The following is a 16688-nucleotide window of genomic DNA, read 5'->3' as shown; positions in this document are numbered from 1 at the left end:
ACTAACATAATTTGAGTAAGAGAAGGGAGCCTCATTTATTAAATGTGATTAGAAGTTTATGGTGGTAATTTTGAGTAATTATTGGAGAGAAAGTTGAGCCTGTTGACCAAAACAAGTTTTATGACTTATTTTCAGGTTGCATTTGACCTTATGACACTGTATATTCATTTCCTAAGGCTGCCTAGGAACAAAATACCACAAACTGGGCAACAGAAATTTATTGTCTCACAATTCTGGAAGCTAGAAATCCAAATAGCATATTGGCATCACTGTGTTCCTCCACAGTCTCGAGGGGAAGATACTTTCTGTCTCTCCCATTTTCTGGTAGCGCCCAGTAACCCCTGGCTTGTAGATGCATCTTTGCGAGGCCAGCCTTCCTCTGTCTATCTCTCTGTTTCTTTTCCTTTTTTAAAGGATTCCACTTGGACTGGATTCCACCTTCACAGGTACCAGGGGTTAGACTTCAATATATCTTCCTTGAAGTGCACTTCTTATTACTGGTTTGCACCATTCATCTGCTCTAGTGCACCTGACGGTTGGGATGCCCCTGTTGTCATTAGCTGCCATGGAGTCATCACAGTAGAATGAAATGCTGCCCAGTCCTGCACTGTCCCCATGATTGGTTACAGATCTGACCATTGTGACCCATAAAGTTTTCATTGGCTGATTTTCAGCAGTAGATCACCAGACCTTTCTTCCTAGTCATCTTAATCTAGAAGCCCCACTGAAACCTGCCCAGCATCATAGCAACATGAAAGCCTCCACCGCCTGTGGTGAGGACTCTCTCAGACAGTGACAGAAGAACACCAAGTGTTTATTGGGTGAGGAAGAACAGATGAAAGATAAGAGACTACCCAGAAAATAGAGGGCACTGAAGACATACACGCATATCAAGATCAAGGTGTCAGTCAGCATAGTGGATTACTTCTTAGGGCCTGAGTGAGAATTAGGACAAGTGATAAAGTGAGGGATATGTGTGTGTGTGTAAGTTAATATAGATAAGATGTTTCCTTTCTCATCTCTGCAGTTGGGACAGTAGCCCCTACACTGTTACCACATAAAGATTTTGTTCCTGTGAGATTAGTAATTGCTGATTTGGAGTCTAGGACATAGAGATGCTTAGTTTTATAGAGGCAAGGCTCTCCTTGGAGATTGTTGCAGGGGGTACAGGGAGGATTGGAAGAGGTTAGAGGTGGCATTGTTGCAGAGGTGGAAGAGATTATTGCATGGTGTGGAGGGAGGGGTACATTGTTATAGGGGGTGGAGGGGGGATTGTTGCAGTGGGCTCAGGGGTCATCTTTGCAGGGGGTGAAGGGGGCATTGTAAGGGGTGCAGGGGGGATTGTTACAGGAGTTTTTAATGAAAGTTTAGAGAAGAAACTACCAGTGAGAATTTACGAGTTTGAAGCATGTTGCTTTTGTGTCCAGGAAAAACCCTGTTGGACGCTATGTTTCCATAAATCAAAGGAGACGGGAGGTTGGTGAGAATGTCGGCCCTAAACTGGAAGCCATTTGTGTACGGAGGGCTGGCCTCCATCACGGCCGAGTGTGGTAAGCAATGTCCCCACTGGTTTAATATGTTTAATATGTTGTCATGCTGTGGGGTTTGGTGTGCATGAAATGCAAGCACAGAATGTGCAGTTATGAAACATTAATCTCAGAGTTTCACGTTTTTCCTTGTTTTTGGTCTGTTTTAAGACAAAATAGTCATTTTGGCTATTTATTTGCAGCTTAGGGTACAAAGTTCATTGGGGAGAAAGTTGAGCCTGTTGACTAACAGGCATTTTATGACTCGTTTTTGGATTGCATCAGTTCCTCTTTTCCCTCCACTTTGGCACTGTTAACACATTTGGCTGTTAAAAGGTTTTGAGATGCTCAAGGGGCTTCTTTAGGCCAGAGTAGACTGGCTAATTATTCAGTCCATTTCTGCTTACGCACATTATCTGTATCCTACTTGTGACTTCCTCATCAGGTGGGTTCCACACCAGCTCCTTGTTGCCCCTTCGTTTATTTATTCCTCTCTCGATCCATTCCTTCAACAAATGTTGATTAAGCAACTGCTGAGTACCAGAAGCTGGGCTGGATGCTTGATTTGCTTCCAGGGCTCTAGTTGCTGCTATGTAAGGACGGGTTGGAGCAGCTGCCCATGAGGAACCAATGAGGACCTAGACTGAGGGGTTGAGACACTTTGACCACCCACCGGCTTAGGTTCTCTGTGTTGGGGGCTTTCCCACTGAACCTACTTTCTGAGTGTTTGAGTTACCTAGTGCCACTCTGACAGAAATATACCATGAATGGGATGGCTGAAGAAACAGTTTATTCTCTTACAATTTGGAGTCTTTAAGTCCGAATTCGAAGTGCCAGGCTCTCGGGGCTGGGTGAAAGCCCCTCAACCTTGGGCTTCAGCTCTGCCTCCTGATCCCAGCCTACTGGAGCTCGAGGCTTTTTCTTCACTCAGACAGCTGCTGGCTGCTGAGACTGACAAACCCAAGGTTGACAAGTAAAAAGGCACAGTCCCGATGTTACCAAACCACACAGCAGGCTGTTAATTCAAGTCCATTAAAAGTCGCAGGGTCCTCAGACCATGGAAGGCTGCTGAACAATAACAAGGCTACATGCAGGGATCAAGTGTGCCATAAGCTAGAGACCATTCCCAAGCTGTTTCTTGTATACAGGAAGCAGACCACATCCCTAAGGCAACTACTCACCTGCTCACAGTGGATTCCACCACGAAGTTGATTACTAGTCTCATCATGGGGAATACTACATGCAGCTGCCCAGCCACTCAACCAGGCCCAGCCAAGTTGACATACAAACTTAACCACCACACTGAGTGTGGGCTTTATATATTTGAGTGAACTATCTGTTAGGTCTGTAGGTGGTGCAAATGGTTTGCACTTGACTACTAACCTCAACGGTGGTGGTTTGAACCCATCCAGTGGTACCATGGAAGAAAGGCCTTGTTAAGATTACAGCCAAGTAAATCCTGTGGAGCTGTTCTCTTTAACGTATAGGTTCACCATGAGTTAGAATTGACCTGATAGCAACAAGTTTTTTTCCTTGTTTGGTATTTGTTAGGTAATATTTTTAGCTATATTGTCAGATTTAATTTAGGCTATAAAATCAGTCCTTCTTAAATGAAAACATGTGGATCATTTAGTACATGAATTTTTTTTCTTCATTTGTGTTGAGCCCAGTTTTAGCCTTCATGTGTGTAAAGAATAGTAACTTGTTTTAGTGGACTTTTCTGTTTGCATAAATCACCCTATGTACTGGTAAATTTCAGCAGTGATGTAGGCTTCTTGCATCCTGTGGGGAATAAGGCAGGGTGTAAATTAAAAAAGGATAGAAAGGAAGATGCATGTGTGATTTTTTTTGAGTTGTGTCCATCTTTGGTTTCCTAAAAAGGATTTAAAACAGAAAAAATACTGCGAAGTGCTTACCATTTCTTTATTCTCTATTTTGGTTTATATTATAGTCTGAATGCAATATGCCACTGTGTATCCCTTATTTTCTGGAACTTCTGTTTATTAAATGAAATTTTTCTTTCTTTAAAATGTTAAGGTACATTTCCAATTGATTTAACTAAGACACGTCTCCAGATTCAAGGCCAGACCAACGATGCAAACTTTAAAGAAATTAGGTATCGTGGAATGTTGCACGCGTTAGTGAGGATAGGCAGAGAAGAAGGGCTGAAAGCACTGTATTCAGGGTGAGTAAACCTTTTTGCATTTATAGTGCTGTGTTGACCCTTTCAAATAAGTAGACTTAAGACTTCATGGAGAAAAAATAAATATTTGAAGTGTATTTGAAAAGCTCAATCAGCATTATAGATTTACCGCATTTAATTTCCACTCTGTTTTCCAAATGTGTTTTGTGTGCAGTAAGTTTTTGGTGAAACTACATTTTTATTGTATTAAAGTACAGACAATAATATAAAAATTGTATTTGTTTTAAAATAGCCTGTAATTCAATTACTGCTCTGAAAATAGCCTTTCCCTTAGCTATTCTGAATTACTGAGGTTTTTGCCGTGATGAAAATGATACAGTGTCCTCCGAGACTGAGAGTTGCAGTGAACTCCAGTTCTTTCATTCAATGTTTAGTGAACGGGGTGCTGGAAGCTCTGCATAGTAAAGCAAGTAAGACAGGCCCTGCCTATATCAGAGTCCCTGCAGAAAACTGAGTTTCTCAGGTAGTTTATATAAAGAGACTTTAATGAAGGGACTCTGAGGGGTAAGGGGGCAAATGAAGGATGATGCTGAAGTATCTGGAAATTAGCAAAGTGAAAAATTGTTACCAACCCTAGGAACAAGGGCAGGAAAGGTGTCACTAGAGCCCACTAAGGGCAGGAGACTTGCAGGAGAACCCACCCAACACAAACAGTAGTGTAGAGGTGGCTTTGGTAGAGCCCAGGGAGGAGTGAGTTGGGGAGAGGAATCCCTACTTTCTTTGCTCCTTCCTGTCTGCTACCTGTGGTACCCACCCAGAAGTCAGCTGGCAAGGGATCCTAGGTGATGCCCTGGGTGATGCAGTGTGTAGACACAGTCCATAGATCAGCCTCTCAGAGCACAGAGCTGGACAGAGAAGGGTAAGAATGGAGCTGGGAGGACAGATGGGGACTCGACAGCACATTGTCCTCAAGGAACTGAGGAACTCTAGTTTAGTGGGGGCTGCAGATGGGAGAACAATGCAGTCTGATAAGCACTAGTGTCTGGTAGAGGCAGGGTGTCAATCACAGATTGTGGGAACAGGGGAGGTGGGAGTTTTCAGGAAAGCTGCTCTTAGCTAGGAGGCATTGTGTCTTATCTGGATAGATCACAGAGAGTTAGCCAGGTAAAGTTAGAAGGGACCTATGTTCATGCAGAGCCAGTAGCATATGCAAGAGAGCATGATACATTATAAGGATTGACAGTGATTCTGTGTGGATATAGAGTAAGGGTTGATGAGCAAGAGATGAGCTGGAGTGGTGGTAAGGAGCCGAGAAATAGACAACTTCATGCCATGCTAAGCATCTTGACTTTATCCAGTACACTAGAGGTTGCAAGCTCATGGCCCATAGCTCCCCTTCCAACCCCCAATGATTTTGTTTTTTTTCAATTGAGCCAGTATTTTAAAATGAGAAATTGCATATCAAAATCCAAGGGCAGGCCTATAGGGTGAACATTTACATCAGGTAGATATACTCCGTAGAATGATCAATCATGGGAGAACAGAAGAAGGGCAGTATTTGCACAGGGAGATAGCTCATGGGGCAGGAATGCATGGGAAAGAAGGACACAGGAAGAGGTAACCACAGGGAGGAAGTGGAAAGAAAGCTGTTATATTGTGGGGAATTGCAGTCAGTGTCATGATAAAATGAGTATGAACTGCTGTATGGAAAATGAATTTCCTCTGTAAAATTTTCCCAAAATCAAAATAAAAATTAAGAGGAGAAAAAAAAATCCAAGGTTTCATCTCAAGAAAATTCAACACTACATACATATGCATTCACTTATGACAGCAGTAGCTGGACTTCAGGATACTTTCTCTGGTTTACAAAGACCTTTACAAGCTCATGTAGTATATGTGTGTGCAGTTAGATCCAGCCTACTTCACTCAGTGATGTCAACATGGTTACCAAAAACCCAAACTCACTGCCATCAAGTTGGTCTCAACTAATAGTAACCCCCCTTGGGTTTCCAAGACTGTTAATCTTCACAGAAGTAGATTGCTTCATCTTCCTTCCATGGAGCAGCTGGTGGGTTTGAATCACTGATCTTCTGGTTAGCAGCCAAATACCTTATCCACTATGCCACCAGAGCTCCTTACATGGTTACTTGGAGCATTTAAATTTATGCTCGTGGTAGAAGTCCCTGGGTGGTGCAAACAATTAATGCCCTGCCTGCTAACCAAAAGGTTGGAGATTCGAGTCTAGCCAGAGGCAGCTCAGAAGAAAGACCTGGCAATCTCCTTCCCCAAAAAATGGTCCTTGAAAACTCTATGAAGCACAATTTTCTTTGACACAGGGTCTCCATGAGTCAGAGTCAATACGTCAGCAACTGGTTTTGGGGTGTATATGTGTATGTGGGTATGGGTGTGTGTGTGTGCTTATGGTAGACATAAATCACTGAAGGGTTTTAAGTAGGGGGACCCACAGGATGAGATTTCCATTATAAAAAGATGACTACCTACGCTGTGGAGAAAAAGTTAAAGGTCACACTGGAAGCAGGAAGGACTGTCACTTAGAAAGCAGACAGTGAGGATCTGAACTGAGGTATTGGTTTTGGGGAAGGAGAAGCAGCAGACAAATTAAAAAACTGGGAGGTAGGATCGACAGTAGTATGTAACTTGATATATTAGGACATAGTGGGGAAAAAGGAGACAAGGCTAATGTTTCAGGTTTTAAGTGAGTTTTCTTTGTCTCTTTGTTTGTGGACAGAATTGCCCCAGCAATGCTGCGCCAGGCTTCTTACGGCACAATCAAGATAGGCACTTACCAGAGCTTGAAGCGATTATTTGTTGAACGGCCAGAAGGTAAGTGGAGAATCCTTTTTCCACCTGTGGAGAGGAGGTGAGCTGTTTGTCTTTATATCTGTGACTTTAGAGTAAATTTTCTTCAGCTTATTTGTGGCAGCAATTAAGGAAAACTCTAGGTGTAAAGTCTAAAATGAATGATGCTTGGAGTTCTCAGCTGAATTGAGGGAGCCTAGTGAGAGTCATGACTACAAGGAGCAATCATTACTAGTTGCTCTCATTTCCAAAATAACAACTAGACCATATAACATTATAGTTCTGCCCAACTTTGAAGTCTCTAAAGTCATATGAATTATTGCATTTTTTCCAGGAAAGAAGTGGATACATTTAGAATTAAGAGCTCTGCATTGTAATACTCTCTTGCTGGTTGGTTCTGTGACTTTGTTTTAATCCATAGCAGTTTCTCTTTATTACGGTGGAACAGACACCAGTCACTGTTATGTAAGAATGGTGAACAGCAGCTTAGATGCTTTGGAATTGCTTCAGTAGCAATTATTTTATTTTGAAATAGATAAGATGTTCTTTGAAACATTCTGTGCCAAATGAATCTCCCAGTTATTTTATAGAAGCCTATCTGTTTTTATTCTCCTAACAGATATGCCTCATCTTGATTAGGGTGGTCTGAATTTACACACACAAGTAAATTGATAGATGGGTTACTCACTTTGTATAAAGATTCACATTGCTTTTCAGATATCAATAAATTTTGCTAAGCAAAATCTCTTCAGATAGCAACAGTTCCTAATCCTTTTAAAATTACTTGAATCATAAAGTATGTATTTCTTTATTATCTTAAGCTGAGCAAGTTGTATGTAAATGAGTTATGTATTTGAATTACCTACAGGAAGAGCTCTGTATCAGAGGGCAGATAATGATAATGTCTGTGTTGCAGATGAAACCCTACTGATAAATGTCATATGTGGAATTCTCTCTGGAGTCATATCCTCAACCATTGCCAATCCAACTGATGTTTTGAAAGTAAGCAGTGAAATCAATATCTTATGGTCACATTGCACATTTTCTTATGGGGAACAATATTCAGATAATGAAAATCTGCAGATACAACACGTTTGGCGTGTCTGAGTCCTTGGGTGGTGCAAACAGTTTGCTCACGACTACTAACCTGAAGGTTGTCATTTTTAACTCAGCCGGCAGCACCACGGGAGTAAGGCTGGGCAGTCTCCTTCCATAAAGATTCCAGCTGAGAAAACCCCATGGAGCAGTTCTACTCTGTAACACGTAGGATCCTCATGAGTTGGAAGCGACTCAATGGCAGTGGGTCTGGTTTGGTTTGTGTATACATGAATCTGTTTATAATTTACATGCTGTGAAGACCCTAACTTTTAAATACGCACTAGGTGGATTTCCCACTGATGCAAATACAGTCAAAAGTAGGGCTCAGATTTCTTGTAATTAAGCAGGAAAAAATCGTTTAGACCTCGGTGCATTTGAATCTCTTTTTTCGTTTAAAATCTCTCTCATTTTATTGGTTCATTAAAAATTGATGGGCTGCTGTAATTACATGTAGCACATTAAGTGACCTTATTGAGAATACCAGGGATGCAGCCTCCTTACGTCCTCTTTGGAATAAGGCAGGGGTATAATTTATTATATAAAATAAAAATTAGGGGGTGAGTTACTTTCTTAACTCTCTCAGGGTAATTTCTCTTTGTGCCCTTCACACTTCTTTCTTTATTATTTGACCTTCTGTCATTTGGTGTACTAGGTGCTTGAAAGACACTGAAGTAAGATGAGGCCCCGCGCTTAGAGAGGCTTCAGTCCACGAGGGGATTCTGGGAAGCACTGAAATGTTGAGCAGTATGTTCACTGTACTGCAGTTGTGTGTGCAGTACAGTGAAGGTATAGTGTGTATTGTGAAGAGGAAATGCAGGCCCTTTTGCCATGATTTTAGTCTGTGCTGGCTCGGGTAAGAGAGCTACAGAAAAATATCCACACTCCCATTTACTATCTTCAATGTATCTCAGGGCTTAGGGAAAGGCAGTTTCTGCATCTTGGTTTGTAACAGTTCCCTTCGAAGTTAGAAGAGGTTCCAGGGTAGTTAGATGGTTTGCCCCCGATTATTAACCTAAAGACTGGCAGTTCGTAGCCACCAATGGCACTGTGGGAGGAAGGCCTGGTGATCTGCTTCAGTAAAGATTACAGCCGAGAAACCCCGTGGGGCAGTCTACTCTAACACATGGGCTCACCATGAACCAGAATCAGTGCAGTGGCAAAGAGGTCTGATGTTTTGGTTTAAAAGTTAGAGGTAATGTATTTACTCTTTGTATTAGTTTCTTAGGACTGCTGTGAAAAATTACCACAAAATCGGGGGCTTAAAACAACAGAAATTTATTCTTTCACAGTTCTGGAGGCTAGATGTCCGAAATCAAAGATCAGCAGCCTCCTTCGGGAGGCTCTGAAGGGAACCATCCCTTGGCTCTGTCCTAGCTTCTGGTGGTTGCCGGTGATCCTTGCCCTTCCTTGGTTTGTAGACATACCTACCGCTCGCTCTCTGTCTGCATCTTCCCTGTAGTCTCTTCTGGTTTAAGGAGAACAGTCATTGCATGTAGGGCCTAAGTCAGGATGTTTTCATCTCAACATCCTTAACTCATTACATCTACGAAGACTTTATTTCCAAATAAGATCATATTCAGGTTCCAGATGGATGAGAATTTGGGGAGGGGGGACACTATTCAACCCACTTGAAAGAAAGCCAAACTTATTGCTGTTGACTTGATTTTGACTCATAGCTACACTCCATAAACAAAATGAAGGTACCAGTTTTTTAGCAGGAAATCCCTTTTCTTTCTTAAAAATGCAAAGAGTTACATCAAATGTTATTTTTCTGCCAGAATCTCCATGGCTATTGTGAAGTTCAGTAGTAAGGTCAAGTGTAATGGAGCATGGGGCAGGCATCATGTGGCCGTCTCATGGCCGCTCATCCGCATACCTTTTGGTTCAGCTGATTGTAAATAGTTGTGGCTTGGAGTAACTAATTTAAGAATTATGCTTGCACGTACTTAAGTGCTGCCAAGTATACTGAATACTGTTATTAATTATATGAAATGTTTAGAATTACCAGTATTTTCTCTCTTTCCTATATAGTAACCTGTAAGGAGATAAACTCTTTTCTTCTGAAAAGATTTTTTTTTGTAGATCAGTTTTTTTCTTTTTTACTGTAATCAACCTCACTCTCTTTTTCTGAGTTGTTCCTCCCCCCTTTAACATCAATTCACTGTCCTCTAAGGTTCCCATGTATTCTTTTTTATTTTTTTAAATTGTGCTTTAGGTGCAAGTTTACAGAGCAGAGTTTGTTTTACATTCAGCATTTCATGTACATTTGGTTTCACTCCCCAGTAATCATCCCCAGCCCTAACCCAGTCTCTTTAATCTGTTGAGGACATGTACTTTAAATTAGCATCATAGTAATACTTAAATTACCATTTTTTCTGTTCATCATTATTAGGCAACAGATGGAATGGTTTTCAGAGGTATACATTTTGGGGGATGAGCTAGTTTCCCTCTCATGTTGGTCTTTAAAACAATTTCTAGATACGAATGCAAGCTCAGAGCAGTACCATTCAAGGAGGAATGATAGGCAACTTCATGAACATCTACCAGCAAGAGGGAACAAGAGGACTGTGGAAGGTGAGTGGGAAAGCAGGATGCACCAGACTGATTGAATTCTTGTCTCTTTTCCCTTTTTTTAAATTTATTTTTCCTATTTCCATCATTTTATCTTAATCCAAATGGCATAAGGGAGTAAAGGAAGAAAATAACATTTTCTTCTTTTGAAGATACTGTGTTTCTTAATGTCCCTGTCTATAAAATGGAAATAAAAGAACCATGTCCTAATTGTAAAGTATCTTTTAAGTAATCCATATTATAGGAAATTCTGTGAAGGTTGAGTGGTCTTTTATTTTGTTTGCTTGCTTGCTTTTTTTTTTTTTAATTCTCATGGGAAGGGTTTCTAGGTTATGGTTATATTAGGTTTTTTGATCTCTGTGGTTTCATGGAAAAAAAAAAAAAAGGTGTAGTGCCTAAAGCACTTGACTGCTAATCAGAAGGCTGGCGGTTTAAACCCACCAGCCACTCCTCGGGAGGAGAGTTGGACAATCTACTTCCGTAGTGATACTGCCTCAGAAACCCGAGGAGGGGTCGCTATGAGTTGGGTCCCACTCGATGGCAAATAACAACAACAACAACATGATTTCATGGCTCTTCAGTGAAGGCTGTGTTACTAGACAAGCCCTGGGGTGGAGTGCTACTTCTTAGTATTCTAGTCACTTACCAGTTCATAGAATAGACCCTAAACCATCCAGTACAGTCCCCTCAGCATGTAATAGGAAACCAGAGGTTCTGAGAGGTGACTTGTCTTGGCCAGGGTCATATGGTGAGTGCCAGAACCAGAATTAGACTCAAGAGCTCCTGGCTTCTTGCCCAAAGGTCTCACCACTGTGCTGTTCTATGTCTCTTATCTGCCAGCAAAAAACATAAAAATTGTTCATAGTCTGTGGATTTGTAAATTTGCAAGGTTTGGTCTATGGAGAGTAATAACTAAGTATCTGAATCTTGTTCATTATGACTGTTTTTCTCCAGGGTGTGTCCCTTACTGCTCAGAGAGCTGCGATTGTTGTTGGCGTGGAGCTGCCTGTCTATGACATCACCAAAAAGCATCTGATTCTCTCTGGACTGATGGGAGACACTGTATATACCCACTTCCTGTATGTTTATGGATTTTTTAAAATTACTATTTTATATATGTCAGAAGGAAGACTGGGCAACCTGCTTCCACAGTGATACTGCCTTGGCAACCCAAGGAGGGGTCACTATGAGTCGGGACTGACTCAATGGTATATAACAACAACAACATTTTATATATGAATGAGGTTAAGTGGAAATGTGGCACACATTTATAGACATTTTAAGGAAAGTTTGTTATAAAGACATTACATTCTCATATTTGAAAAATATAATATAGAATCATACTAAGAAAAAGTCAAAAGTCCTTATCCTTTTGTACAGATAACTATTTTTAACAGTTTGATATGCACCTTCTAGGCATTTTCCATGCATATACAAATATGTCTATGGAAGTATATTACAAGTACTTTGTTACACAAATAAAATCATGCTTTTCATTCTTTTATTTGCTTTTTAAAATTTAACAATAGTCCAAACACCCTTTCATGTCAGTACATACAGATTTATTCATTGATTTTTAATAGCTACAGGTCATCCTGTTGTATGGGTATATCATAGTTTATTTAACTTATCGCAGGAGACAGTTTTGCCTTCTGGGCAATGCACGGCAATGACTGGAGACTGTTTTGATTATCACAACTTGGGCTGTTTGCTATTGGCATCTAGTGGGTAGAGGCCAGGGGTGCTGCTAAACATCCTACATATAATATGCAGGCCCACCCCTCACAGCAAAGAATTCTGTGGGCTGAGATGCCAATAGTGCCAAGGTTGAGAAACCCTGTTCCAAGATGTTGTTGTTAGGTGCCATTGAGTGGGTTTCGATTCAGTGACTCTTTGTACAAGAGAATGAAACAGTGCCCGGTCCTGTGCCATCCTCACAGTTACTGCTGTGGCTCAGCCCATCATTGCAGCTGCTGTGTCAGTCCATCTTGTTCAGGGGCTTTCCCCTTTTTACTGACCCTCTACTTTACCAAGTGTGATGTCCTTCTCCGGGATTCTAAGTTAACTGGTACCAAGTGTGGTCAATGGTAGTCTTGTGAGGCTGAAAGTTTAGAACTGTGGTGGACATTACAGTGAAGAAGTCTTTTTCTCTGATCTTTAAGGAGATTAAACTTATGCTATAGCTAGAATTTGTTATAAAGACATTACATTCTCATATTTGAAAAAGTATAATATAGAATCATACTAAGAAAAAGTCAAAGGAGCTCTGGTAGCATAGTGGCTAAAGCACTTGACTGCTAACCAGAAGGCTGGCGGTTCAAACCCACCAGCGACTCCTCAAAAGGAAGGATGGGCAATCTACTTCCATAGTGATATTGCCTCAGAAACCCAAGGAGGGGTCGCTATGAGTCGGGGCTGACTTGACGGCACATAACAACAACAACAACAACAAATAGCTAGAATCACTCTGATGCCTAAAAAAGGACATCATCACATCGATTGCAATTGAGTTGATTCCAATTCATGGCGACCACATGTATGCAGAGTAGAACTGTTCCATAGGGTTTTCTTGGCTGTAAACTTTACAGAAACAGTTTGCCAGGCCTTTCTTCCTCAGAGCCTTTGGGTGGGTTTGAACTGCCCACCTTTAGATTAACAGTCGATCACAAACTGCTTGTGCCACCCAGGTTCCTGATGCCTATAATAGACGGAATAGATCATCATTAGAGGGCATTCCTTCCATGTTTCCCTAATTATGTGACATTCCAGAGGCTCAAGGATATTCTTAGTTGTGGCTGGAATTTCTAGCCAGTGTGGTCATTGCTGGTGTTGGAGTTTGTGCAGCTTTCCAGACACGACCCACTTCATCTTGTCCTGTGTACTTTAACGTGGCTTGGGGGGGAGCCTTTTTCTTGCCTTTGGTGCTGGTCCTTGTAATTTATGTGCCCAATGATGTCTTCTTCGTAGCTCAAGTTTCACCTGTGGCCTGGCGGGGGCCCTGGCCTCAAACCCTGTTGATGTTGTGAGAACACGTATGATGAATCAGAGAGTCCTCCGAGATGGCAGATGCTCTGGTTACACTGGGACCCTGGATTGTTTATTACAGGTGAGAATGAATGTCTGGGGAAGGCTGTGAATTGCTTTCATAGCCATTAGCTTCCACGTTACCCTCTGAATAGCTTATTTTCATAAAGATTTAAGAATGCACACGCCAGGGTAAGAAAAATCTAAGGGTCTGTCACTTATAAATTGTATGATTTTGGTCAGGATACTTACTCTCTATCTCACAGATTCCTTCTAAGTTAAATGGGGACAATAGTAGTGCTTGTATAATGGGATTATTGTGAAAAGTGAGATAATGCCCATAAAGCAGTTAGTTTAGTGCCTGGGATATAGTAAGCCCTTGGTAGTTGATTACTACTGATAATAATAAGGGACACTTAGGAAATAAGCAAGTGTATTTTACTTACTGTCCTGTGTTCTGGTGATTGCTTCAATCAGTGACCTCCACCCCCGACAAAGACATTGATAGATTTGACCTCAGAGTGTTTAAAACTAAGATGAGTAACACTGCAAAGCCTTCAAATGCACATATTGTATGCAATTTCTGCCACACTAGGGTTCACTTTAACTGCAAAATCTAGATGAATGTTTGAAAATTAAAGTTCATTTTCTTTAAACCTCAGCTGTGCTCTGAAGAGTGATGGAATGGTCACTGTGATCATAATAGAACCGTGCCTCCTTCCAAACTACGCCTCCTTCCTTGGAGTCATACTTCACTCCGATCGCTCTCAGAGGAGCTTATCGATCTACAGGGCTACTCAGTTAAATCTGGGACTACGACTGTGTGGGAGTGGGTGAAAGCTTGCCAGCAGCCAGTAATTCTCACCCACTGCCATTGAGTCAATTCCGACTCATAGGGAGCCTCCTTGGGTTTCCAAGGCAGTAATCTTTATGGAGGTAGATCACCTCATCCTCATCCTGTGGAGCTGCTGGTGGGTTTGAACCACCAACTTTCTGGTTAGCAGCCAAATGCCTTAACCACTACACCACCAGAGCTCTTTGGCCAATGATTAGGGACCACTTTTATGGTCCCATTTTCTAGACTTCATATATTTTCTTAGTGAAGCAAAGATATTTGTTACTTTTATCCATCCAACAGCTTAATGAGACCGTAGTGCTCTGGTATCTTTACCACCATTGTTTCTTTCAGACCAACGTATGATGAGCATGAAAGTTAGAAGCAAGCCTAATTTCATACTCATTTAAACACTGTTCATCTTCTGTGCAGAAAGTTTTAAAAAACCAAAAGAAACACAGGCCAATGATTTCTAAGACAGGCCTTCCAAACAGGATTTTATTTTCAAGCAGAATAGATCAGTCCAGCCACTATATTTTTAAAAATTGTTTTATTGTGGTAAAAATACACATAACAAAATCTTTGCCAGTTGGCGTGTTTTACATGTACAGTGCAGTGGCGTTGGTACCACTCATAATGTTGTGCAGCCATCACCACTATCTCTTTCTAAATTACTCCATCACCATTAAGAGAAACTCAGTGCCCCCGAAGCTAAGACTTCCCTTTTCCACCTCCATGCCACCCCTGGTAACTACTGAAAAACTTTGGTCTCTATACGCTTGCCTCTGACATCTCATATAAGTGAAATCATAATATTTGTCCTTTTCTGACTGACTGACTTTACTCAGCATGTTTTCGCAATTTATCCTTGTTGTAGCATGTATCAGAATTTCATTGCTCTTTCCTGTTATATGTATGTACCGCATTTTGTTTATCCACTTAATCGTTGATGGCCGTTTGGGTTCTTTTCACTTTTAGCTGTTGTGAACAGTGCAGCAACAAACATTGGTGTACAGATTTGCATTCCTGCTTTCAGTTATTTTGGGTATATACCTAGGATTGGGATTGCTGACTCATGGGAGTTTTATGTTTAACCACTAATTATCAATGCATTTGATGTAATTGGAAAGTAATGTCAACTTTTTTTTTTCCTTTTAACAGACATGGAAGAATGAAGGTTTTTTTGCTCTATATAAAGGGTTTTGGCCAAACTGGTTAAGACTTGGTCCTTGGAATATCATTGTATCCTTTTCTTTGGTAGTTGGTCTGAAAAAAAAAATGTAGTTAAAATAATTTTTTTTTAAATAAATTACCATGTTATTAACTATAATTTAGCAGTAAGTTATTCTTACAAGTTCCTCAGAAATATTTCATAAGAAATAACTATTCAGCTTCATTTTTAAGAACTGTAAAGTTTCTGGGCACTATGAATCTTGTCTCAGTGATGGTGCTATCAGAGCGTAATGCTATCAATAAAAATACCTTTCAGACTGATCTAGAAGCTGATGGCATTTATGATTTCAGACAGAGACAGAGTTGGACTTGTCATCCCTAACCACTCTTGGGAAGGATGTGGCTTGGCCACAGTGTTCTAGAATACTTATTTGAGGGAGTGCCTAAGGATAAACTAGAATGCTCCAGAATTATTTGACTGATCCACACTGTTTCCTGCAAGCTGCTGTGGGAGGAAGGAAAGGAGTAGCTGTTTATTAGACATGGAATGGCAGAATTATGAAGTAGGGACAGTTGGGGTTCACCATGTCCTTCCTTCTCTTTATCTGCATCTCCCTCCCAAGGAGTGCCTGCCTCGCAGAAACCCTGGCAGAGAGCTGCCCCAAGGCTTGTTAACTGTCTCTCAGAAACTTGCTATACATAAAATTTTCCTACCCCAGCAAAGTCACAAAAGCTAATCATTGTGGAAGTCATCTTAAAAGAGGCTCACAGAGCTGGTGATAGGTGATTTTATATTTCACCTGTGATCCTTCTGTTCCAAGCTGACTGACCTTGGGAAGGCTTAGGGGGAGATACCTTAGGATTGTTGAGCATGACTCCCCTCAAATTTTAACCATGACCCTGGCCTGTAGTCTGCCTCTACATACTTGCTATTTATTAGAATCATTAAGATGGCATTTTCTTTGTCAGCCTTAACCAATTCCTGCAGTTCTTTGTGACATACGAGCAGTTGAAGAAATTGGACTTGTGAAAAGCCACAGGCTGCATGAGATACCCTCTGAAAATGCTGAAATGCTACCTTCCAAAACAGTACAGCTTCCTCTGTTTCATGCTGCTTCTCACTGCTTGGGTCATCACAGATTCCTGGGTGTGAGCAACAGGTGATGACTGGGTTAGTACAGATTGCTATGTTGGCTGGCATTGGTTGAGCCTCATCAAATGTTTCATGACATAAATTGCAACATCCAAACACTATTCCTTACCATTGAAGTGCCCTTGGACATCAAAGATAACATTCAAAATGCATGTTTCTGCTTAAGAAACCTTGCAAGAAAATCAGGAACTGTGGATGGTGTCTTCAGGGGAGAGTAGCTCCTGATCCATCCAGATGCGTGGTGAAGACTCTCAGACTGCTCTGAAGAAGCTCATCAGAACCATAGATTGGAGCCTCCGAGAGAGTATTGCTGTTCTGAACTTCTGGGGACTTTGCTTCTTCTCC

At 41.2% G+C, this 16688-nt stretch overlaps 1 protein-coding gene across 1 annotated transcript; it reads left to right on the top strand.

The window, feature by feature from the left end:
- The first annotated feature begins 1486 nt into the window (after nucleotides 1–1486).
- On the top strand, nucleotides 1487–16220 carry SLC25A30 (solute carrier family 25 member 30). Its single transcript, XM_007947817.2, has 9 exons — nucleotides 1487–1550; nucleotides 3564–3711; nucleotides 6419–6513; nucleotides 7406–7491; nucleotides 10066–10161; nucleotides 11113–11237; nucleotides 13126–13264; nucleotides 15179–15259; nucleotides 16179–16220. Exons 1-9 carry the CDS (start codon nucleotides 1487–1489, stop codon nucleotides 16218–16220), a joined length of 876 nt encoding a protein of 291 aa, XP_007946008.1.
- Nucleotides 16221–16688: the final 468 nt, after the last annotated feature.

The sequence above is a fragment of the Orycteropus afer genome, unplaced genomic scaffold, assembly GCF_000298275.1.
Source record: "Orycteropus afer afer isolate SDZICR_OR568_19922 unplaced genomic scaffold, OryAfe1.0 scaffold00194, whole genome shotgun sequence".
Lineage (NCBI taxonomy): Eukaryota > Metazoa > Chordata > Mammalia > Tubulidentata > Orycteropodidae > Orycteropus > Orycteropus afer.
Note: the sequence above shows the minus strand (reverse complement) of the source record. Positions and strands in the feature narration are given on the sequence as shown.

Excerpts from the sequence above, each read along its gene's own strand:
- SLC25A30 (XM_007947817.2), top strand. The coding sequence starts at position 1,487 with ATGTCGGCCCTAAACTGGAAGCCATTTGTGTACGGAGGGCTGGCCTCC. Across the intron at positions 11,238-13,125 it reads ACTGTATATACCCACTTCCT|CTCAAGTTTCACCTGTGGCC; the intron begins GTATGTTTATGG and ends TCTTCTTCGTAG. Across the intron at positions 15,260-16,178 it reads TTGGTCCTTGGAATATCATT|TTCTTTGTGACATACGAGCA; the intron begins GTATCCTTTTCT and ends CAATTCCTGCAG.